Genomic DNA, 24,665 nt, shown 5'->3' with positions numbered 1-24,665 from the left:
GACTGCAAGATTAAGTGCTTGGCCAACATGTAAATGACATTGGGCTAGAATTTCCAGTATTTTCCCTTCTGGCTTATAGAAATGCAAACATTTGACAAACTGTTCATGGTTTGGCAATAGGATTTAGGTGAGTGTGTGATTAAAGCCAACTGTCCCTACATAAGTTTCATGACATTTTACATTAAGCATGCACAACTGACAGAAAGCCAATGACCGTTTTGGCTAGTGTGTAAATATAAAACAAAGTTTATGAAGGTTGGCTAATGTTTTGTAGATTGCAAATGAATGACTACATGAATCTGATAAAGTGCTGTACTTTCCAACAGAGTCTTGCAAAACTAGTAAATGCACTTTTGTAACAAGGAGCAGTCTGCTAACCATGGGAGTGTTTAGGCTAAGTCCTCTACGGTCAATTTAAGATCATGCGTAAAAAAATAGCCACACACTCACAGCTGCGTTTTTCAATTTCTGCACCAGTTCACAAGAACAAACCCATCAAAGGGGGATCAAGTAAAAGGCTACGACACACTATTAAACTCAAACACAGGAAAGACACACAATAAACAGTGTTTCAAGACTCAAACAAACATGCTATCCCACAGGGGCCATGATGACTGCAGCTTTGTGTGAGAGTGTGTGTGTGTGTGTGTTCATGCATGAAGGAGACTTCTGAGTGACTCTAACTTCAGGATTGGCATAGGTCTGTTTATGTCCTCATACAATGTTGCTTCATTGTTGATGTACCCTAACTTACATTTGAATACTATTTCTGTATTTTTTATCTAATAAGGCCCTTCCACATGACTTGTTTCAAAATTCCCCAATGCGCTCTACAGAGCAAAGTATCACTGCGGACAGCAAGTTGTGTGTTGAGATCAAAAGTTGCAACACAACACTCAAAGTTTAATGTCAACGTGAAATATTAAAGGTATGTTGTGACATTTAGTTGATAATTATTATATTATATAGGACATTACATGTCCTATGCAAATTAATGCATGGCAAACGCATACTTTTGTGGCTTTATCTGCAATGCTTTTCATGTGGAGGCCAAAGCTGTGCATGATACTTGTGTGGAAAGGTGCATTTAAGCCCTGATGCTCGTCATGTGAAAGGGCCATTGCTCAATTTTTCTTCTGGCTTGTGTCTGTGGAACACTTCCACAAGGAATTTCAAATTTCTTTTAAAGCTTCTCAGTGGTCTACTAAATCTACTCAAACATGACACACACAGACACTTATACACACACAGCTTCTGTCAGCAACACAGCAGTGTCAAAGACGTTTCTGGCAGAAGGCCACACTCCAACCACCGTAATTGTATTTATTAGTGTAAGCCATAGGGTCAAGCTGAGATCAGGACACGTGTCCGCTGGTACAGGAATAACAGTCTTTGGCAATGCATAGCCACTGATGTGACTTCCATATACTTTGAACATCTCTATGTTTTTGATGTTAGATCGTAATTTTGTAGTTTTGTAATTATCACATCTAAAGCTAAAACTTGAGAACTTTGTTTTATCAATAAGGAACTTACTGGATCATGGAAGGTGGGAATTAGAAACCAGAATACAGTCAATTAAGACTACATCCACATTAATCTGAATTAACTTGAAAATGCAACTTTTAATCTAAGTTTTGGTCTTCTGTCAACACTGAGGTGCCATTTTTGTCCAAAGAAAATGTTTTTTGAAGATGCTCTCCCAATTGGATAAATTGGACTGTGAGAATTGAGGAACTTGAAAATGATTAAACATGTTTAATCATGTGATACATGATGTACCAATATATATCTATGGTTGTACTGGGAATGTTGTGACTGCTATACATGCTCATAGGCTTATTAAAGATACATTTTACTTTGTATAGTCTTCATATAACATTCCTAAAAATATGACACAAAAAAAAAAGCTGTCCTGCAGCAAAACAATTGCGTATTAGACCTGAAATAGCGATTTTGAATGTAACCAGTGAGTGGTGGAATATTTTGCTAATAAAATAATAGTGCCAGAAGAATGGTGTGAGTAATTTATTATGTCTGATCTCTCTCTATTATTTCAGTGAGCTTTTATTATGTTTTGAGCATGCACAATAAGGTGACTGAAGTGTTTTCAGTAGTTTCAATAGGGCCTTTGCACCAGAGGAACATTTTCTAATTTGCGTATTAGAAAAGTATTTTGGTGTGTTCGCGCAGCAGGAACTAGGAACGATTTTAGTTATAGGAAAGCCTTATGGGGGGACTAAATTAGCTCCTACTTCAGATTTGAGTCTAACCCAGCACAACAGGAACTACCAGTGACGTAGGTGTACACTGTTTGGCCAAACGCATGCCGTAAGAAACACTGGCACCCGCCATTTTAAAAAGCCGTGCAAACACACACAGTTCACATATACTTATTCGACGAGCTAACTCCATGGACATGGAAAACAGCGATAGATGACCAACGCTACGGAGTTGTTGACGTTTTTGAATGACGCGCTTAAATGACGTCGCTGTCAGACGGCTTACGTCACTTCAGAGTTCCTACTGGCGGTGTGAATGCAACCAGGAAAATGGCCCTAGGGGAACATTTAGTTCTCTGGGGACCGCCCTTGTGACTAGTTCCTATAAGTGAGTTCCTATAACTACCCGGTGCCCATCGTGGAAACATCCCTACCACATCCCTAATGTGGAAAAGCAACTTCTGGAAAGGCTTGAAAATGCTAGTGTGGACAGAGAGCGTTTTGAAATGAGGAGGTTTTGACTGGGTTGAAGTCAGTGCTCATCTCATTGTATCCCAATGGTAACTCTTCTTTTTCTAATCTGTCCACGTTATTGCCTTAACCTTTATTACATTAACATTAATTAGCATTAAATTAATGTGTTAACTATTAGCAAGATTTTGAAAAAGGCTGCATTACCTACAACAGTGAACTAGCTATTTATCAACTGGTTAGCAGCGTTAACAAATAGACCAAACCCACGTGGCCTAGTTGACATCAGCCAAAAGGAATATCATTTCAGAAGCAGAGCAAGTTATTTTTTTCTTTGGAATCTTGATAATGAATCTTGCACAATAAGACCAGAATCATGTATTAAAGGGATAGTTCACCACCACCACCACCAACAACAACAAAATTCTAACATACAGTCAGAGGTTTGAAATGACATGTGGAAACATACAGTGCATACTGTGTATGCTATATGTGTACTACTTAAATATATGTCTTATATTCATCCTCTTCTTCCTCATAACGAAGACAAGCCGGTAACACCTTTATAGCAGGCTATTCAATTTCATTCATTACTCATCGGTTTTAAAGTAGCTTTCCATTCTGTTATTGCCAAAAACAGTACCTCCCTTTGAGGAGATAACAACTCACCAGGAAGGAAACATATGGCTTAAGGGTACAACTCTCATGAGAAATAATGAAACTGAAAGAAGCAGTTGGTCAGATCAATCAACTAAAAGTCTAATAGGAAAAACCTGAAAACTGCCATGCGGTGACCCACGGAATGGACCAAGAAGTGGACATCTTTGTGGAACCATGTGCTCAAACAAGAGGCATACATGCCAGTGCCTTCAATAAAAGTTGGTGTGGTGCATTTATGAACAATTTATGACTTTATAACAATGCAGCATCAGCAGAGAGCCAGCACTGGGTTCAGTATGTCAAGTATTTATGGATTCCAGAAAGGTGTTGTATTACTTTAAGACTGTTCTTCAAGATGGCGTAAGCCAGATGCCATCATGATTTCTCCTGCTAAAACTTTTAACTCAGAAGTCTGGTCCTTTAGTTTATCCTTCGAATAAAGGATTTTATTTCACATATCAATTTTCCGATAGTCTCTGAGGGCATCTTTTCATGTTGTTTGTGAACTTCCAGTTTCGAGGGTACGTGTGTGTGATCACTTGAGTAAATATACACAAGAGTCTGAATGAGTGGGTTTTAAAACTAGTCCTTGTAACAAATCCACCTTGAGCTTAAACATTCTGTAGTACACTGGGACATAAATATGATATATAGGAAGCTTCTGTATTCAAGTGGAACAAAGCTTTACAGTAACACTTTGCATTACAGTGTTCATGTATGTGCTACTAAAAATTATTACAAAAATAAATAGTGTGATTACAATCAGTTCATGACATCATTAGTATTATTCAGTGCTTATTTATGTACAGTAACACCGTATTGTAAAGTGTGGCCAGTTATTAAGTTAAGGGTACTTTGTATTAGTGTCCTTACAGACAACTTACATACGTTTTTAATATAATTATTAACTGACTTACCTTAAGTTGAAACGGATGGATCTCATTTAGAGAGTGTCTTCTGAGCTTTTTAGTGAGGGTCTTCAGCATTCTGCCCTCCTTTGATTGTTCTTGGCTTTGTTTAAGATCACTTCTTCAAATTACAGATTCATATCTATTTGATACATAATTGGATCGATCAGCTCTTTCTAAGAACAGTCAATTTGTGTATTCAAAGATGTTCAGCTCCATGCAAACAAACTCAGGCTGAAACACAGATAAACAACGATTATGAGTTCCCAGTGCCAAAACAACAGCAGATCTCCGTGCAGCAAGGAGCCGATCTGTTTTTAAAGTTAAGTCTCATAACTTGGTCTAAACATCCATCACTATGATGAAGGCAAATTAATTAAATATAACTAAGTCCTGTATTGTGCTGAATTGATAAGCGACAGTGACATTCGTCATCAAAACGTTTTCAAAATCCACATGGGTAAAAATCAACGTTAATCTTACTCCAAACGGCAGATGGACGATGAAGCTGAAGTGTGTCTAATTAAGAAAAAGCCTCCATAGAATCTCAATCGCACTCATACACGCACACACGCACACATACACACATACGTATGCGCACTACACATACTACTCTCTCTAGCTCATGCTCGTCGCTCTCTCTCATTGGTTGCTTAAACCGATGATGTCATTGCGTTCTAAAAGGAGGCGGAACAGTAACATCTTAAAGGAATATGAAGAGCTTGCAGGGTCTGGGTCAAGTGTGCTCCATTTCTTGGGCACAAGTAGATCACTCCTAATCTGCAGGTTCATTTTAGATGCACTACAGTATTGTTATTTTTTAATATTTCGATTGTACAAAGTTTGCAAGAACAATTTTCTTTTTGTGGGGCAGTTCTAATGTGTTGCTAGCAGCCAAAGTAAATCTAAAGTTCACATGGATTTAGTGTCATTTGAAGAGACAAAACAGAAGAGGGTGAGGTTAAAAGTTCAGTTGATGCTGCACAGTGATATACATATTTTTTTTAAAGTATTTTTATTTTATTTTATTTTATTTTTTGTCTTAGCACTTACCTTGTCTTATATATATATATATATATATATATATATATATATATATATATATATATATATATATAATGAAGTATAGGTCTGTGTAATGAGATATTAGATTACATATCTTCAAGCAAACCACACTGTGTTAAAATAGCGCTAAGACATTATTTTCTTAACATCTTTTTTATTGCCTTTTATGTACTTTTTGTCATTGGTTTCAATTCTCATGTGACAGTTCCTCATGAAGAAGAGGGAAATGTAGGAACAAAATATGACCACTAGAGGGCACTGTCTTTTTAAAAATGAATGTGTTGCCCGTGGCTTTTTGTCATGTTAGTCAATAGGACTATTGCTTAATCTTAAACTTAATACATAACAGATGAAGCAGTTTAAACTCTATTTGACATCATTTGAAATGCATATTTTGAGTTAGTATGGCCATGAAGTTTTGCATTTGACTTGTTCAGACCTAGAATTTGTATGTTCCATTAGGGGAATAGATAGAGGAACGATGGGAGATTTGACAAGGATCTGTCCAGTGAAAACAGGACACTGGCATGAACTCTTTTTTATTTGCATTAAAATGGTGTTAAACTCCAAATGAACTCTGGTAGAAGTAAACACTCTTTTAAAAATGTATTTAAAGAAAAAAAAAGTATTATAATGATATCAATTCCGCAGTTTGTCAATAGGAGGCGCTGTATGACCGACCACTGATGAAGAGCTCCAGCAAGAATAACAGGAAGTACATCTGCATATGTATGCATGTATGTATAGCTAGCTATGTATGTATGTATATAGAAAGACAGTAAACATTATCTGTTGTGCGTGTGTATGTATGTATGTATAAACATTCAACAAATAATTTGCTTTTTGTTAAAGGGTTAGTTCACCCAAAAATGAAAACAGTGTCATTTATTACTCACCCTCATGTCGTTCCACACCCGTAAGACCATTCACAGCAATGACATTTCCTCTCTCAAGATCCATAAAGGTACTAAAAACATATTTAAAACAGTTCATGCGAGTTCAGTAGATCTACCTTAATATTATAAAGCGACGAGAATATTTTTGTGCGCACAAAATAACAACTTTTCAACAATATAGTGATGGGCCGATTTCAAAACACTGCTTCGGAGCTTTGTGAATGTTTTTAGTACCTTTATGGATCTTGAGAGAGGAAATGTCATTGCTTTGAATGCAGGCCTCACTGAGCCATCGGATTTAATCAAAATATCTTAATTTGTGTTCCGAAGATGAATGAAGGTCTTACGGGTGTGGAACGACATGAGGGTGAGTAATTAATGACATTATTTTCATTTTTGAGTGAACTAACCCTTTAAGAATAACGTTAAGTATATTATGACCTTTGTTTAAGTCAAGTTACCTTTATTTGTATAGCTCTTCATGCAATACAGATTGTGAAACTGCTTTGAAACAGTGATTAACCGGAAAGTAATGATCAAATATGCAAACTCAATTCAATGCTGAAAAGCAGCTCTAAAAAGACAAAAGTGTCATTATTTTGCTGAAGTGTGTAAAGTTCGTCAATTATGAAATGAGTTCAGTTCAGTTATAAAGCAGCTCTGGAGAAATATTTGTTAATGTTAATTAATGTTTTAGGTTTGTATCATGAACTAACAATAAATAAAAAACGTATGTCAATGTTAATGTGTACACATCACTAACATTTCAAGTACATCAGTTAATTTATGAGTTATGAATGAACACAAATTAACAATGTACACACATATATACTGTATTTGTGTGATTTAAGGAAAAATAATAAATCTCACATGTGATGAGAACATTTCACTTTTAGCCTGCTCATTAGTCATCATGCCCAATAAATGGCAACAACATCAAACAAATCTGTTGCATCCACGTCAGTGTGTTTCTTAGGCTCCCTTTGTGCCAAACAGAACTAAAAACAAACTGATGACATGCGGAGCGTTGTGACCTTCACACCCTTGTTGCAGTACACAAACGCTCTCAGCCTACTTGTCCTGAACGACACTGACTTTCCAGGTGCGCGCAGCCCACACCGCCCACCGCTCTCTGGACCAGTTCAGCCCATCTCTTCCTCCCCTGTGGTCTCCCTCCCTCTCTCACCCACTGACCCACTGGCGGAAAGCGTGGGCACTGTGCGTCCAAGAGTCCGCTTTTAGAATGCCAGATGGCTATTTTCTTCCCCAAGCACTCTAAAAAAGGACAGAGTTACATAAAACTACCACGGCTAAGAATGCTGGTCCTGGAGAGATGTTTAGAGAACACAGGAAGCATATCTGTACCAAACAAGAACTTCATAGCACCTATCTGTGCTTCTTTTCAAAATAACACAAGCAAATGTGTGAATATTACGCAGAGATGAGTCACTTTATAAAAGATACTGTAGGCCTGTAATCGGCCATGATAATGTGTGAAAAAAATCTAATGAAGAGCCACTAACTTTGAACACACTGACATTTGATCTAATGGCATGTGATGCAAAGACAACAAAACATTAGGTCACTTTTTCCATTTTAACACCAAAGTCAAATGTCATTCATATTTATAGCACAAATCATGACTTGCACATGCAGATGTAATATACATAGTTCTATGACTTTTGTTCAATTTTGTTATGACATTGCTGGTGACAGGAAATGACCATATCCTCTTGGGGGACATGTGGGTGTGCATATCAGCATATCTGCTTGTTCGAAGGTTAAAAAATGAAGCAATGTCAGCTTTAGTGGTTAAAAATGACGTGCAAGGTTGGTGTGTAAGTGCATACCACAAAATAGAGTTCTGTTTTGCAAAATGGAAACTGTTGGAAAAATGGAGATATGACATTAAATTGTCCTTCTGCTAAAATGATTCAGATCCAAACTGTGGATTTCAACATGTTCCAATGATCTCAGAGACAAAAATAGGTTTACATATCTATTAACTGCACTGTATTATTTAACCAATGTCAAAAATAGATTGTTTATCTAGTAGATTAGTGGTGTCAACAGATCTGTTGCTCCGTATGGTGATTACTTACAAAGCAAGCTCTACTATGAATTCTAAGTTTGCAATGTAAACTACTTTTTTACAAATTTTGGAAAAAAAGAAAAGAAAAGTAAGTGTTCCTTACCTGTGCAAAGATGGCAAGGGTGTTGTGGGTGGTTGCTTACAATCTTAAAGAAATAGTTTACACAAAAATGTAATTGAACTGAACAGATGTAGCAGTTCTGTTCTGTTTTTGGACTCTTATGTTTCTTTTAGTTTGTTTCTATGGTTACGCCTTGCTTAATTGATTATGGTCACCTGTGTCTTGTTTGGTTTTTCATTTAGCTACTTTAAGTCGTCATTTCGGTTTTTTCCTTTGTCGTGTATTGTCTTTGCATAAATTAAGTTGTTATGTTGATTTGTGCCTTCTGGATTGCCGTTTTTGTTTTTGTAAATAAAGTAAATCTGCTGCAATTTAGATCTTCTACCCCTATTTCCTTGCCTACACCGTGACTAGAGATGGTAGAAATGAAGCTTTTCGAAACTTTGAATCAACTGAACCAATTGCTTTGCAAAATAATTTACTTTAGTTTTGAAGCACACGAAACGCTATACACTGGTCAGAACGGTGTAAATGCAATGGAAACTCAGCTCAAACATTCATAAAAACACCTTTTACAAAACAACTGAATGTGTAATCTATTACATGCAATAAAAAAGACATCTAATACCATTAAACATGAAGTGTCTTTATAATATGTGTTATTTTATTAAATTGTAGGGCTTGTTTTGTTTGTTTTATGTAGAGCTTGGTTAATCATACCAGAGACTATTAACTAAAACTCTTCCTTTTTATTATACAAATGTGTCATTAAATGTCTAAAATTGATCAAATTGATCCTAGATAAGGTAAAAATCATATAGACACTGGTTCGTGGTTTCACAGAGATCATCGCCCCCTGAACCACTGAAATTGTGAAACATTTTGAAAGTTATGACGAAGCCTCGTTTACTAAAATAACATACATTGGCAGTTTGATTCTCGCTCCGAATCAGTGTTTCCAAACAAATTATTCACAAAGGTTTTAAAGCTTCACAAAGTGCGTTTTGACTGCGCTCATCACTGTGACAACAAAATGAATGGACAGAATAAAATTCAGTCATCATTTACTCTCATGTTGTTCCGATTCTGTATGACTTTCTTTAAAGCTGCAGTCTGTAAGTTTTGCCTCTTTGTCGCCATCTCTGTTTAAAACCTGCAATTACAGTTATTTGCAGAATTCTCATCTTTACGTGGGTTGTGCCTCGGCACGGCTCCTCAGCGCGGATGAATCTAATGTTTGCTGTCAGTCACTACATCGGTGTGGATACTGTACTTCGGAATCACAGATTGTAGTCTTGGAAGTATGACCGGAAAATGTCAATTAAGCAAAAAATCTGCCAATTTTGTTCTGACAAACTGAGAAAAAATCATTACAATAAATCGTGCTACCAATGGTGATTAAATCTAACGATCGCTTAGCTCATATCACATCAAACAGTGCAAATTATTATTATTGTTATACTTTGGTCTCAAATTGTTAATGTTAACAACATCAGCATTACATAACTATGTGTATTTAGTGTGCATTACCGTTACCTGTAGATTTCAATTTCTGTAGTCTAAACTGTAACGTTAATTTGTCATACCATACAATCCACCATCAAAATGATAAGTTTCATTATTCCAGCTTCTGTAAGAAAAGACTATGATCCGCCACCTGCAGCATCCTCACCGTCTATGATCCTCACATGCCATATAGGCAGGGGCGCACATAACTTTTTTGGTCTGGTTCTCAAGGGAGCACCTGGAGATGTTGCTTGGTACTCACACTTTGCTCTCCTCACTAGCTTCTTTTCTCTCAAACATGGTAGATGATGATGATAATGATGTTTTTTTTTTTTTTTTTTTTGCAACATTAATGACACAGACAATAAGAATATTAGGCTGCTGTCACTTTAAGACGGAATGCACGCACGGACTGAATATACTGACACACATCCGGTTTCTTTTTCAACTGTTCGCTAATGACATAACCGAGAGAATATGTGCCGAGACAGGTATTTTGACATAGTTTTGTGTGTATGTGTCCGTTCAAGCGAAAGTAAACGCGAAAAAGGAATCAATTCGGTATTCGCCATGTGTTGGCCTATAAAAAACACGATGTCCCTGCAGCACTCTATTCTGGGCGTTGGGTCACTCCTTCAGTGTAAATTGGATACTTCTGCTCTTTTTATTGTCCAGCTGATCGCTTTGACAAAAATAGCACTGCACTTGACAACATGATGTATGATTTGACGTATCATTTACGTCTGTAGCACAAACTTGCAGAATGAGTTACATGACTGTGTTTAATATTTAGTGGTTTGTTCCAATCCATGACATTATATAATCATGATAATTGGCTTAGACTCATGCAGTAACATCCCAGCAACTCGCTTCTGTATTTATCTCTGAGGACAGAAAATTTGAGCATATCCTTTGTTAGCTTCAGTGGTCTCAAACTCAGTTCCAGGAGGTCGACTGTCTGATTGGTTGAATTCTCTGTATAGCATCATGGGTAATGTAGTTTTTCACCTCGAATTCCGCTGTTAAACATAATTATTTTAAAACTAAGTTGAAATAATACAGGCTGATGGCTTCAACAGAAGCAAATACTATCGGTTAACAACCTCGTATATCACAGTAAGGCTGCCTTTAAAGGTTTATAAGTTATTGTTAAAAATCAGTTTCTCTATGGAGAAAACGAATGGAGTTTTTGACTTCTGGTCCTGGAACCCAACTGTTGTTTTGTACAATCAGTCTTAATGACGTGTGAAATGAAATGAAGACTATTAAACTCTTCAGTGCACTGCATGTAAATGATTCAAATGCCTTCAAATCTTTCTCTGTGGGAAGTGATGCTTTCACAAGGTCAGACCCTACGAGACATGGAGAGCGGAAGCAATACAATCAGAAGTGTTCCAGTGACTAATCTACGTCTGGGTTAATAAAGGCACGGATGTGTTTGGGGTGCTACTTCCTGAGTAACCTTGGTATCAGTTGCTAGGTGATGGATGGAGTGGAGACAGAAGGTGTCAAATTTGACCTCAGAACAGAATTTAGCAAATGGTTTCTATTTTCTAAAAATGTTCTATTTTTGTTTCTGATGACAATTTTGTTATATTTTAACCATTTAGTTTATACATTTAGACATAGACAATAATGTAGCTGAGTTTACCATAAGCAATTTTTTTTTTAAAAGAATAAAGGATATGGCAGCGATTAGAATCTGAAGTGACTCATTTTGAGTTGTTCACTTTATTACCAGCATTAACTGTTTTTCCACCAAGCAGCTTTTCCAGGAGAATTTAAGTTTCCGGCAATGAGTGTATGAGTGCACTGATCTTGTTTTGCCCTCCCTGTTTCTTTCATTCATTCATCTTTTCTCTCTGCCTCCTCTTTCTCCTCATGGCAGATGTCAGCAGCCTCCTCTCCCCTCAGTGGGAACAGGAGGCAGCCCACTCCTACTCTCACTTGCGTCACGGAAAGGAGAGAGGCTTCCGAAAGTGCAAGACAGATGGGAGAGGCATCCATTGATGAGAACTAAATCCACACAGACTGCGATTGAGGCATTTGGCACTCTTGTACTAATGCATTAGTGAGTGGTACTGTAATGTGAGAGTTGTGTGCATAAGATGCAGATGAGTAATACAAGAAGAACATTTATTTTGTTAGATCCTGTGGGTATTTCTTATTGAGTAAAATTTTAGTGTTACTTAATATTATTAATCTTAGTCGCCAAGATCTGTCCAGGATCTTAAGAACTAATTTCAGTTTATTTTCTAACCTGCAGCCTGGGAAAATATTTTCTTATCAGTACTTATCCAATCTGCTGAAGGCAGTGCTTTCTGCTATAAAAACTCTTTTCTTTTCTTTTCTTTTCTTTCTTTGCAGTAGTATTCTGAAAATGATTTCCTGAAATGCTTTTGTTGTAATTCAATAACCTGTTACATATGGAAGACTCAATGAGAGGGTACAACATCATCTGGTTCTCTGAATTGCCATTGCCATGGCAACCTGATGCACATCCGTATGACATCACAGCCCACTCAGTCAAACTAGCAGGGACAGAATGTGATTTGAGAGTACTCTGTTTGAGCACCTGCAGTCTGCAAGAGTCTTTGACCAATTATTATTATTATTATTTAGTCAGAAAAAAAAAAAAAATCTTTTTTTTTTTTTTTGATATGGTTCAGTTTATTGAAACTTTAGACAAAATATTTTAAAAATATATAATATATAATATTTTAAAAATATATCCCCCAAAAAGTTTGCATGTGTTTTTCGTTGAGTGTCAGTTGCTGATATTTATATGGCCAAAAATTAAGATAAAATTCTGATAGCTTGTAATGTAAATCAATGAGATCTTAATAACAATATAACAAATATAAAATGTGGGAGGCAAAACATATAATGAAATATAATGATGATTGAGAGAATGTTTAGAGAATGTCAAAATGATGTGGATAATGTAGGGAATATTGAATGAGGGCATAGGGGGCGATTTCGGACACAGCCATTGTTTCTATGGTTACTGATTATGTTCTTCACCTGTGTCTTGTTTGGTTGATCGTAGGGCTGTGCGATTTTTCCGATTAATTCGAATTTAATGTTTTGCCTCGATTTTATTATTTTTTAAATCGAGAAATCACGATTTTGAATAAAAATGTTAGCAAGCGTTACAATTGGACATGTTGACAATACAGCAATGATAACCGTATTAGGAGAAGAAAATTATCCTTCATGATGGCGCCGGCGCGCCTGATTAACCGCTCTCATGTGACGGTCTATGAACGTAGAACACATCACTATTCTTAAGCGGCTGTTCGTTCAGTAATGCGTTATTGCGTTATAAAAATGAGACGCAGGCAGTGGAATGAGAAAAAAGGCAGAGATATTAAACGCAAGTTGAGCTTTTTTTTTTTTAACTTGACCGCCGTGTTTTAGAATGCTGTTTTATATTTTATGTTTGCATCATGGTGACAGGCTAAAAACTGCTGTTGTTTTCTGTTTTTACAAAGCATTTGCTGTTAATAATAGCCTATTACTGGTGTTATTTATTGCTATTACTTTTGGCTAAGAAATATTTAGCATTTTCTTATTTTATATTATTTCTGAGTATATAGGATGTGTTTAAGATAAGTTTGTACAACATTTGCCTTCATATTTCAGGTATATTTCAGGTATATTTCTGGAAAGATATTTAACAAATTGTTTTACATTTACACCATGTTGATCACTTCATGTGTGCTGCACTTGGAATGGAACTTTTTTTTAACCAGATTGTTAATAAAGAGAATGTTACTTAAATCATATTGTAGTTAAGTTTTTAAGTTGAGTAGTTAAACAGAAAAAAATTCGAAATCGAAATCGTGAATCAGTCAATCATTCTGAAAAAACTGAGATTTTTTTTTTTTTTTTTGCCATATCACCCAGGCCTAGTTGATTGTTTGCTCTGGTATATATTGCTCTATGTTCCACAGTGGATTATTGCCTTTGTTTAGCAAAGCTGTTTTGATTTACCTGTTTGAATTGTATTTATTCATTACACCTGCTGCAAAAGATCTTCTCCTTTTTGCACCATGACACTTATGTTTACTTTATGAAAAACATTAAAGATTTCACAGCAAAAAGACGTGTGCACCACATTGCAGAGGGTGAACCAACTCCAGGGCAAGGTTAGATGTGTCTTCCTTAAAAACACATATAAATAGAATCTCATGAAACAGTTTCAAGTTACATGTTGCTTAGCAACAACCTACACATCCCAGCATAAAAGTTTCTGATAAATTATTTGTTATTAAAGCAGCTACTTGCACAAACCTATTTGAACAGAAAAGCAAACATAGGTACTGTATGCGTGATTTGGCATGGCAGCCAATTTGAATAATAAATAACCATTGCCTTACTTAATGCAGCAAAACAAAAGTTTTATTCAAATTCTAAATAATATAATAATATATCGCTTATAATATATAATATAGACTCATGCAGTAACATCTATAATATAATATATCGCCTAGAAAGCGAGCAAAGGGTGCTTCCTTTATAATCTCTAAAAAGCTGTCACTCTCAATTCATCACAAAGTTCTGCTATAATCAGTGAAGCTGACGGTGCAATGAATCTCTTATTTAGCCTACATAATGTCTACACTTTGTTTGTTGTAAGTTAACTTATAACGAGAGGATTTGCGAGTGTACAGTACTCGGCACTGGACAAAAACTCAGCCGTTTTGAGCGGTGAGTGGATTCTAACTTAAACACGTTTGATTGGCCATTGCGTTCAAGAAATCAACAGATATGTTTGTGATTGGCTACATTGCTCAACACTGCAAAACAAGTTGTAAATAGAAACCTTTGATGCCCTCAAGAGTTAAAACATCAAATCTGTTTTGCCAATATGCTATTATTATGGAAAAAACTGTTCCTAGATCAGCAGTTATGGGCAGCTCTTCCCTCTAAAAGCAATCAGAAGCAGCAGTCTGAGTAACAAAATTCCACGCTAGTCTTAGGTCCGTTGCTAAGCTAAGCTGGGGAAGGCTAAGCTCCACCTATGGTGCACCACATCTTTAGAAATATACTAAAATGCCTTTTACTTGTTATAAAAACTGTCAATTGAACAACAGAAGTCATGTAGATTCTGTACAACAGCTTTTCCAGGATTAAACAAAATATTATCACTATGTAAAACTAAATTTGAAACTTCACACTCACAGGTTCATAAAAGAGATAACTGTTTAGAAAACACGTCTTTCTGTCTGTTTCGTAATTGTGGAATATTTGTCATTTCAAAACGATCTGTAGGAAGATCACACTTGACACCTTCTCTCTTGCACATGTGTCTATTGCAGCATGTAGTGATGACATGCTTCTTGTGTCAGTATCAGTAAGCATGGGTGGTTCCGTCGGTAAAATCTGGGAAGATGTGAGCTAATTTAGCAGCCTGAATGAAATGCTGCTTCTGCCTCTGTCAGGTCTCGCCACTGAACCATCAAGTAGTGACGCAGGCAATTTCACACACATCCTGCCAGCTGGAAGCAGTGTGGCCCATCCAACAATTAATTTCCTGAACCCTGTGACGGTCTTCCTCTTGGCAGTATCGTTTCCCCTCTTCTAGTCATCTCTTTTTCTAGAGAATCTGCACCCACATTGATCAGTCTTGAATATGTGCTGCTGGTCAGCAATTCAAGCACGCCGTCAATACCACATACACACTGTGTTGTTGTTGGAATGACAACCGCATTTAAATGCAAGACTGAATCCCCCAAATTATCATTCTGATTGTGTACAGAAAATTTCAACTAAATTTTTATGAGTGCAATAATTCAGTACAGAATACAGGAGTTCAAAATATAAATTTTCAGATAAAAAAGTCATTTGGCAGACTTAAAGGGTAACAGTTTTTAATCTTTGTATTGTTACAATGTCAGTAGTATGTAAATGAACTATGTTTCTCCGTATTACCTGTATCGAGATAATTAAAGATCATACCTTTGCATTTTATTTGCGTGTTATTTTAGTATCATTGAGATACCATTAGTTTAAATATATATATATATATATATTTTTTTTTTTTTAATTGGTTTTAAATTTTGTATTTAGTATTTTCCGTTTTCATTTTCATTTTTTAGTAGTTTTGTTGTGTATTTTTATCATATTTATTAATTGTTTTTTAATGTCTTATTAATTTTATATAGTTTTAGTTAATTTATTACATCAAATTAAACAAAATGAAAATAAGAAATGTTGTTTTTACAACTAGCTTTTTTGCAATCTTTATTTTATTTTATTTTATTTTAATATTTAGAAAGGTTCAGAACACGGAACGTTACAACAATTACATTTTTTTTCATAAGCTTTTCATATCCACATCCATAAACTAACCCATAAGTGAAATCGGTTTGGTTCCAGTGGTTCCATTCCGACGATGACGTACTATCGCACATGACACCGGAAGCACTGGAGATTTAGCCGGAAACTTTAAGTGACAGGAGCTCAATGTGACATTTCGGAGCCGTTATTTATTAACTGTTATAGAAGAATAAGAATGTTTCTCACTACTGTGAACCGTGAGTACATCTATAATCATGTAATATCTGCAAGATCTCATTGTCAGCATAATTGTGGTCAAGACTTGTAGACTGCAGAAGAGATGCGTTGAGTAGCGGCTAATACTGTTTCTAGCCAGTAGTTTCATGTATAAATGTATAATATGCGCATTTATGTGTCACAGTTCAAATATATACCATAAATATTTGTTTTTGGATGTTATTTGGCGATTTTATGTTTATAAACAAACATATACACACCTCATATGATGCATACTGTTAGATGCTAATGCTAATCATTTTTGGTTTCTTTTGTTTCTTTCTCAATCTAGTTGCCAAGAGCAAATCTAAGTGAGTATTCCCTCATCTACATTGTAATCTGTTTACAAACTGTGTGAGCACTTTGTGCTTTACTCTTATGCAGTATACACTGCTGCCATGCTATACTATGTGTGGAAATCTAAATTAAATCTATTTAATATCCCCCTATCTTCTTAAATATTAGATAATAAAAGTGTCATATATTTACCTTATTTTTAAACGGAGGTTATACTGGATGATACATTTCATTGTCAAGTACTGCTATATGTTCTATATTTGAACATTTAACAAATACAGTTGTGAACTTTAATTTAGTCTGGTGAAATGCTTGATTTAAAATGAGTTCTGAGATGTTGCTTGGTTTAATGTCTTGTTGTTTTATGACACATTGAAGTCAGTGCTTTGTACTACCTGTGGCCTTAAATCTTTTTTCAGGACATTGCTGGTTCAGATGGTGAGTGCGGCTGGCACGGGTTATTGTTTTAACACAAAGAGGGGCCGACTGAGGGACAAGTTGGTTTTGCGAAAGCATGACCCAATAGGTGAGGTGACCAATCGATTTTTGTTTCATAGATCCTGTTTTCATTTGAGAAACTCAAACTAAGTGGCTCAAAATGAAATACTGTGTCATCATTAGTATATTGGTAGAACCTGATTTGATTTTCAAGGACCTCCAAAAATGATCGTTTTGAAAAGGACCCTGTTGCAAAGTATAAAGGCAGCTCTATATATGTGACCCTGGACCACAAAACCAGTCATAAGGGTCAATTTTTTGAAATTGAGATTTATACATCATCTGAAAGCTGAATAAATAAGCTTTCCATTGATGTATGGTTTGTTAGATAAGACAATATTTGGCCGAGATACAACTATTAGAATATCTGGAATCTGAGGGTGCAAAAAAAATCTAAATATTGAGAAAATCGCCTTTAAAGTTGTGCAAATGAAGTCCTTAGCAATGCATATCCACTCACAAAAATAAATTTTTTATATATTTATGGTAGGAAGTTAACAAAATATCTTCATGGAACATGATCTTTACTTAATATCCTAATGATTTTTGGCATAAAAGAAAAATCAATAATTTTGACCTATACAATGTATTGTTGGCTATTGCTACAAAGATACCCGTGCGACTTTTTGTGGTCCAGGGTCACATACTCATATAAAAACACTCATTTATACTGTGTAAGAAAAATATTTATGTATTTTATTAAAAAAGATTATATGAATGGCTTTTATATTGTCATTTTATATTGTCACAGTTTGTATTAATTTGATAGTTTACTTTTTCTACCCACTATTGATGTTAGACATATAGACCTTTATGTAGCCCCACCCTTTCTCAGCGCTGCAGATTTATAAATGTTTTTGAATTTATAAATTTTGAAATCTTCCCGGTCTACTCACACTTGTTATGACATCCGCTTTAAACATTACAAAGCTTATGATAACTTTTGTTAACTCTACAATAAACTAAAACTTTACCAGCTAATTACTCTTCGACAGCATTGCTATAGAAATATACAGAGCTACCGCAAAAACGTTCAAACACAATATTCTCTGGTGCATAAGGTCTATAAGAAAGTTTTTATTTTTTATTTTTATTTTTTATTGAATTCAAATGTATTTATAAACCTCTTTTTTTATATAATAAATATCATTCCACAGCCGTTTTACAGATGATATTGCCCTAAATCCCCAGTGAACAAGATAAACTCACTAATGAAAGATACAACAGATATGCAAACTATTCCTATGTATGTCCCAAGAAAAGAGAGACCAACACTTTACATGAAGGTTTCATTAGTTGTTAACATTAGGCATCAACATTAGTTAAATTAAATTGAACAATATGTTTACAGCATTTATTAATCTTAGTTCAGTAAAAACTCTCGGAATAGTTTTAGCATGTTAATAAATATGACAATGTTAATGTATTTGGTCTTGGCGGACTAGATCTGCTACGTACGCTGAGCAAGTATGGACTTGCTACTGCTAATAGATACAGACACACTGCTGTGAACATGTAAGATATGCTGCTGCTGCATGAATAGACATACATAAATCCCGTAGCAGATCTAGGCAGGTGGAGCTGGGGGAGGTGGAGGGTTTCAGAGGAATTCTGATATCGCGTTGCAGGACTAGACTACATCAAACACTGTACCGGACTATTTAAATATTGAGCAAGCAATCTCACTGGCTACTGAATTGCGTAAGTACCTGAGCATTGCGAACAGTGAGCTTGCTGTGTCTGGTACAGTGTTTTCTCTGCTGGTGCGTCTGTACTCTCCTCTCCTCTTTGTGTCTGTATTCAGCGTGTCCCATCTCCGGCCTTTGTTAACATCCTGTTTGCAGACTTCATAATATTTCCACACAAATTACATTTTGGGAAATGATTGCAATGCGGTCCGGAACAGAAATCAGGCAAAAAAAAAACAACAACAACAAAAAAAATAAAAACACTGTTGTTTGCTGATCGTGTGTTTGGAGCAAAAAAAGTCCTGTTCCCATTTATGGCCAGTCGACTGATGCATCTCTATTTAAAGTCGGTGTGAAACAGTTGTGTGAAAAGTTGTGATTGTGTGAAAAGTTGTGATTGTCTTTTCTTCCTATTTTACGTATATCTGAGTGACAACTTCTCAAACGAGAACAAACGTAGGGTGGGACTTGACTTTGTCCATGGGGAATTGATTGGATGGTTGTGGTTTGCTATTGGTCGATCTAATGTGAATGACAGGTTGGCCCCGCCCTCATGCCAGTAAACACATCATCAGAGAAGAGGTCACTGCAAGAGGGGAAGTTATTTTAAAGATTACAAGGGCACATACAAATATTTATAATACTGCATTACATAAAAAACAAGGATTGTCAACTTGATTTCATTGTGACTTTGATAAGTTTAGCATGTACTAATACATTTTTAAAAGCAAAAGTTGTATCTGTTAACAGTTCTCCACTGTGAACTAAAATGAACAATGGACAATTGTATTTTTATTATATAATATATATATATATACACACACACACACATACAGTGCTCAGCGTAAATGAGTACACCCCCTTTGAAAAGTAACATTTGAACAAAAAAACAATTTCCAAAATGTTGACAAGACTAAGTTTAATTTAACATCTGTTTAACTTACAAAATGAAAGTAAGTTAGATTACACATTTTTCAGTTTTACTCAAATTAGGGTGATGCAAAAATGAGTACACCCCACAACAAAAACTACTACATCTAGTACTTTGTCTGGCCTCCATGATTTTTAATGACAGCACCAAGTCTTCTAGGCATGGAATGAACAAGTTGGCGACATTTTGCAACATCTATCTTTTTCTATTCTTCAAGAATTACCTCTTTTAGAGACTGGATGCTGGATGGAGAGTGATGCTCAACTTGTCTCTTCAGAATTCCCCATAGGTGATTGATTGGGTTCAGATCAGGAGACATACTTGGCCACTGAATCACTTTCACCCTGTTCTTCTTCAGAAATGTGTTTAGGATCATTGTCATGTTGGAAAAGTGCACAACGACCAAGGGACATCTTCTCTTTCAGTATAGAGCAGTACATCTGTGAATTCATGATGCCATCAGTGAAATGCAGCTCCCTGACACCAGCAGCACTCATGAATAATTAGACTCACCCGTGGTTGAATTCTTGTTAAATTAGACATTTATAGTCTAAAATTTAGCTTTGCTCCAGAGACTTTCAGTGGGGTGTACTCATTTTTGCATCACCCTAATTTGAGTAAAACTGAAAATTTTGCTTTCTAAGTTATATTATTAACCTTACTTTCATGTTACAAGTTAAACAGATGTTATATAAAACTTAGTCTTCTCAACATTTTGGAAATTGTTTTTGTGCTCATTGAGATATTGTTTAAAATGTTACTTTTCAAAGGGGGTGTACTCATTTACGCTGAGCACTATATATATATATATATATATATATATATATATATATGTATGATGCTTATTGTTAGTTCATGTTAGCTAATGCTAGGACTATCTATAGAATGAATAACTGTGATCCCATAATGTGAATGCATGGTTTCTGCCATTTTCAGCGCTTGTTACATATTTCAGTTAATGTTTTTTTTTTCTCTTCATTGCTCTCCACAGTAAACAAACATGTTCTGTTCTTTGAGAAGAGGAAGATACGCTCTCTTTAAAAATGGGAGAGACGTTTGATACAGACACTGAGTAAAAGGACTTTTAAAGTGTGATTGGCCACAGTGTGGTGATCAACATCCAACATATGAAAGTGTCACTAAACAACTATGGAGGAAGATTTACATCAAATTAAAGACCCGGCATCACTGCAGCGTTGGATAGCTGGTGTAATGAGACCAGAAAGGAGTTGTACATCCTGTCAGGATAATGTGTTGTTAAGACCATTACAATAAGTGTATTATGTTGGATTTGTTCAGTTCCTTTGTTCCTTTTTTCTACCAAGGCAAAATTTTGACCTACTGCAAACAATGAACCACCTACTCAATGACAGATTGCTTTAGGCTGAAGTGGATTTGTTGGGATAATTAGCCAGCAAAATTTATTTTGTAGAAAAAAATGAGATCTGTGTACATAATTGTTACCACAAAAATAACAGCAATTCAAATATACAAAAACCAGCTGTGCTGTTTGTACTTTATGTATATTGACATGGTTTGTCGTTTTCAACCAAAATCTTTATCATGAAACTTTCAACCACAGTAAGGAACACCATCACATTATAGTAATTCTGAATTTACTCATAAATACAACATTATTTAAATTCCTTAACTTTCTCCCAGTATATGCCTGAGTATTTTTACTACTGCCCTTTGAGAATTGCTTACTCTTGCTTTGAACAAAACTGACCAGTATGTAAATCTCTTAACAGTGAATTGTGGAAAGTGCTCTACAAATAAATGTGACTTTAATTTTCAGAGATTTAAACATGTTACATATCATATAATGATATAATCATTAACAAATGAATAATGCTAGGAAATTACATTATCAAGAACTCTCCAGTACTTGGTATTGTTTATTATACAAACAATAATTCTGTGGACACTGTGCACAGATTAACGGTGGTGATGAAACCTTGGCGTCACCTTCAGAATAGTTCAGTTGGCAGATCCTTCTGAAATGGAAAAGATGTTTGTGTGCCGACAGTTTGTACAGACACTGCTGCGACGAGGTTGGCTCTCCTGGCCATCTCTTCCAGCGGCATTGTGGGATAATGGCCCATGTAGAAAGCCAGAGCACCAATGAAGCTGTCGCCTGCTCCCTGTTAAGAATTTTTTTCAATTCAGTTTGTGCCATTAAAGTTCATAATGCAGGTGAACAGAAGAACACTGAATTTTTACATTACCACTTAGAAAAACAAATATGACAGCAGGGGGTGCCATCATACTTTTCAATTCTAGTAAGTCCAAAGGTTGTAACTTTTTACACAAAAAAAGAAATCTGGGGAACAAATGGCATCACAATGTGCAAATCCTACATAATTATTAACCTCAATTGATCCTGATAATATTTAATGATGATGACATGACTTTAATTCCCTATTTGAGTTCTGGTGAGTCATTTGTATTTGCCGTTGTCCAAGGCATGGTGAGTAAGTCTGTAGATGCTGACTTGGGCACAGGTCACAGGGGTCAGCGTGAAACGACACGCATGCTTTAAGCTTTTCTTGACCCCTCTGTCAGTGGTGTAGTCTAGCCTCGTGCCTCAAAGTCTTGTGAAGGTCTTCTGTTTTGAGTTGTGCACTTGCTGAGACATGCAGTATGACATTTTGTGTGTGCGAAGTTCTGCAACTTTGTTTTCTATCTCACTTAGTAATTTCACTATAATCAGGATTTATTTTTGGGTGAATCTTTTATAGCCTGTCAACATATCCACGTCATACCTAACCTCAAACTCAAAAGCACCACATTTTAATGCATTAACGCTAACGAAAAGTAACAAAACAAAAAGGATGAGCAGTATCATCCATTTCATACATACTAGTCATATGTTTCTTAGATTTTATTATATATATATATATATATATATATATACCACACAACTGAAAACTCAAGAGCTACACTACCAGTCAAAAGTTTGGAATAAATGATATTTTAATGTTGAAAGAAATCTCTTATGCTCACCAAATTTGCATTTGTCTGATCAAAAATACAGTAAAAATAGTAATATTGTGAAATATTATTACAATTTAAAATAACTGTTTTCTACTTTAACTCTTTCTCTGCCAACATTTCTTTTTTCTTTAAAATGTTGCCTCTCAGTGCCAGAATTTTCAATCATTTTCACAAAATTTTCATGGTCCACAGAATATCTTCTTTTTTTTTATGAATATCTGAACATACAATATATCAAAATAAAGAATAGAGAATCTTCTTTTAAACAACAACAAAACCATTTTATTCTAGCTTCATGCATTCTTTTTTTATCAACACTTGAATGTGGGTACATTTCATTAAAAAAAGCAACATTCTAAACAAAAAGCTGAGAAAATCATGTTTTTGTCAAAGACTACATCCAGATGGGATTCAGAACGATGACAAAAACATAGATGGAGTAGATCGAGTCCATCAACACCCCCAAAGCTTCAGTCCTGTACCTCTTCCTGGGTTGACATTTCATTCAGTAATGTTTTGATTTATATGCTCTTTAATGTTTGATGATCGAGTTATTTTACATGTGATGGCTTCATTTTCAGCAAGCATTAGTCCAGTCTTTAGTGTCAAATGATCCTTCAGAAATCACTATATGTTGAAGCTAATATGCTTTGGTGAGCATAAGAGACTTCTTTCAAAAGCATTAATATATATATATATATATATATATATATAGGAAACACAATGTGCAAAGAAAACATTTTTATTTATTTTTAAAGGATCATTCTTTTTCCGAGTTATTGGCAACACACAGTAAGCCTCACTTTTCCATCTCCACTTTTATCTCCACTATGAAATTGATAAGGACACTGGCATGTTTCACCATGCCTGCAGGGGGTAGACTGGGATCTACGGGGGAGGGGTAAAGGTGGGTGTTGAATTTATGATGGGAAAGCACAGAGGAATGCAATGATGTGCTCAGATTTAACCGCAGATCGACCTGTCACTGGTTCTCACAAGTCTACCAGATTACTCATCTCAATGGCCTGCCACTTAACCATCGATCTTTATTACACACATCTGACTGTCCATTTGGTCTCCTCCATATAGCCACAAAGCCAAAGGCCACAGTTGTCTAAACTCCCCTACTGACTGATGACTAAATTAAGTGATCTATGAAGACAGGAATCCATTACAAAATGATCACAGTCCACCTTTACCCAGTTAAGCACTAGTCATGCTTGTCATCTGTTTGGGTAAATGGAAGACCATTTGCAATTAGACATACAGTATGGTGTGGTCAAAAAATTCTCCTGAAATTTACGTAATGTCTCCACCTTGTTCAGTCAAAGGCTAAACCTTCCATCTGCATCTATTGCTCTAATAAGGAATGTGACAAGCAGAAATAAAGACAATTGTGATTTTATTGCTGGATTTCACTAAGTGGCTGTATTGTTGGTCATACGGTGCGTTCAAGTCCTCCTGGGAAGTTGTGTTTACAGCGTTCAAGTCACTTTCGTCAGAGCAAGATGGCGGTGTACCCATCTAGTATAAAAGGTAAATACATAAAGCAAGGTTTTTGAACTCTACTTCTAGAAAATGAAGAACGAAGAATGTGCATCAGGTGTGTTAAGTAATTTTTTGAAGCCACTGTAAACTTTATTGTTATATAAAACATTGTTATATTATAACATTATAATATTCTAAGCCTGACAATGTCACTGCTAAATACCTGTAAGTATTGTGGTATTCGGACTGTTTCTCACTGACATGCCGTAAAGTTGGGGCTTAAAGAAAATCCTGAGCTTCCCACTCGTATTTACGACTTTGGTG

The 24,665-nt window shown here is 35.7% G+C and overlaps 3 protein-coding genes across 6 annotated transcripts in view; 1 reads left to right on the top strand and 2 right to left on the bottom strand.

Moving 5' to 3' along the window:
* The window catches only part of si:dkey-16j16.4 (uncharacterized), a 34,856-nt gene extending 29,968 nt beyond the window's left edge, over positions 1 to 4,888 (bottom strand). Inside the window, exons 1-2 of one of the 3 annotated variants that reach the window (XM_051869331.1) lie at positions 4,745 to 4,888; positions 4,271 to 4,495 (exon numbers count right to left, since the gene is read on the bottom strand). In XM_051869331.1, the coding sequence (XP_051725291.1) occupies positions 4,271 to 4,339 (69 nt within the window). In that variant the 5' untranslated portion in view covers positions 4,340 to 4,495; positions 4,745 to 4,888. Of the gene's footprint in view, positions 1 to 4,270 lie in introns of all 3 variants that reach the window. The other 2 variants (XM_051869333.1, XM_051869332.1) reach the window with 2 other exon arrangements.
* An 11,379-nt stretch (positions 4,889 to 16,267) lies between these two features.
* mrpl33 (mitochondrial ribosomal protein L33) lies at positions 16,268 to 21,653 on the top strand. Its single transcript, XM_051869342.1, has 4 exons — positions 16,268 to 16,423; positions 16,735 to 16,753; positions 17,159 to 17,265; positions 20,848 to 21,653. Exons 1-4 carry the CDS (start codon positions 16,402 to 16,404, stop codon positions 20,895 to 20,897), a joined length of 198 nt encoding a protein of 65 aa, XP_051725302.1. The 5' UTR covers positions 16,268 to 16,401; the 3' UTR covers positions 20,898 to 21,653.
* rbks (ribokinase) overlaps positions 21,247 to 24,665 on the bottom strand; it is a 30,635-nt gene continuing 27,216 nt past the window's right edge. For both annotated transcript variants that reach the window (XM_051869329.1, XM_051869330.1), the window contains exon 9: positions 21,247 to 22,000. In XM_051869329.1, the coding sequence (XP_051725289.1) occupies positions 21,827 to 22,000 (174 nt within the window). In that variant the 3' untranslated portion in view covers positions 21,247 to 21,826. The remainder of the gene's footprint in view (positions 22,001 to 24,665) is intronic.

The sequence above is a fragment of the Ctenopharyngodon idella genome, chromosome 17 (assembly GCF_019924925.1).
Source record: "Ctenopharyngodon idella isolate HZGC_01 chromosome 17, HZGC01, whole genome shotgun sequence".
Taxonomy (NCBI): Eukaryota; Metazoa; Chordata; class Actinopteri; order Cypriniformes; family Xenocyprididae; genus Ctenopharyngodon; species Ctenopharyngodon idella.
This window is presented reverse-complemented; position numbering and strand designations above follow the sequence as displayed.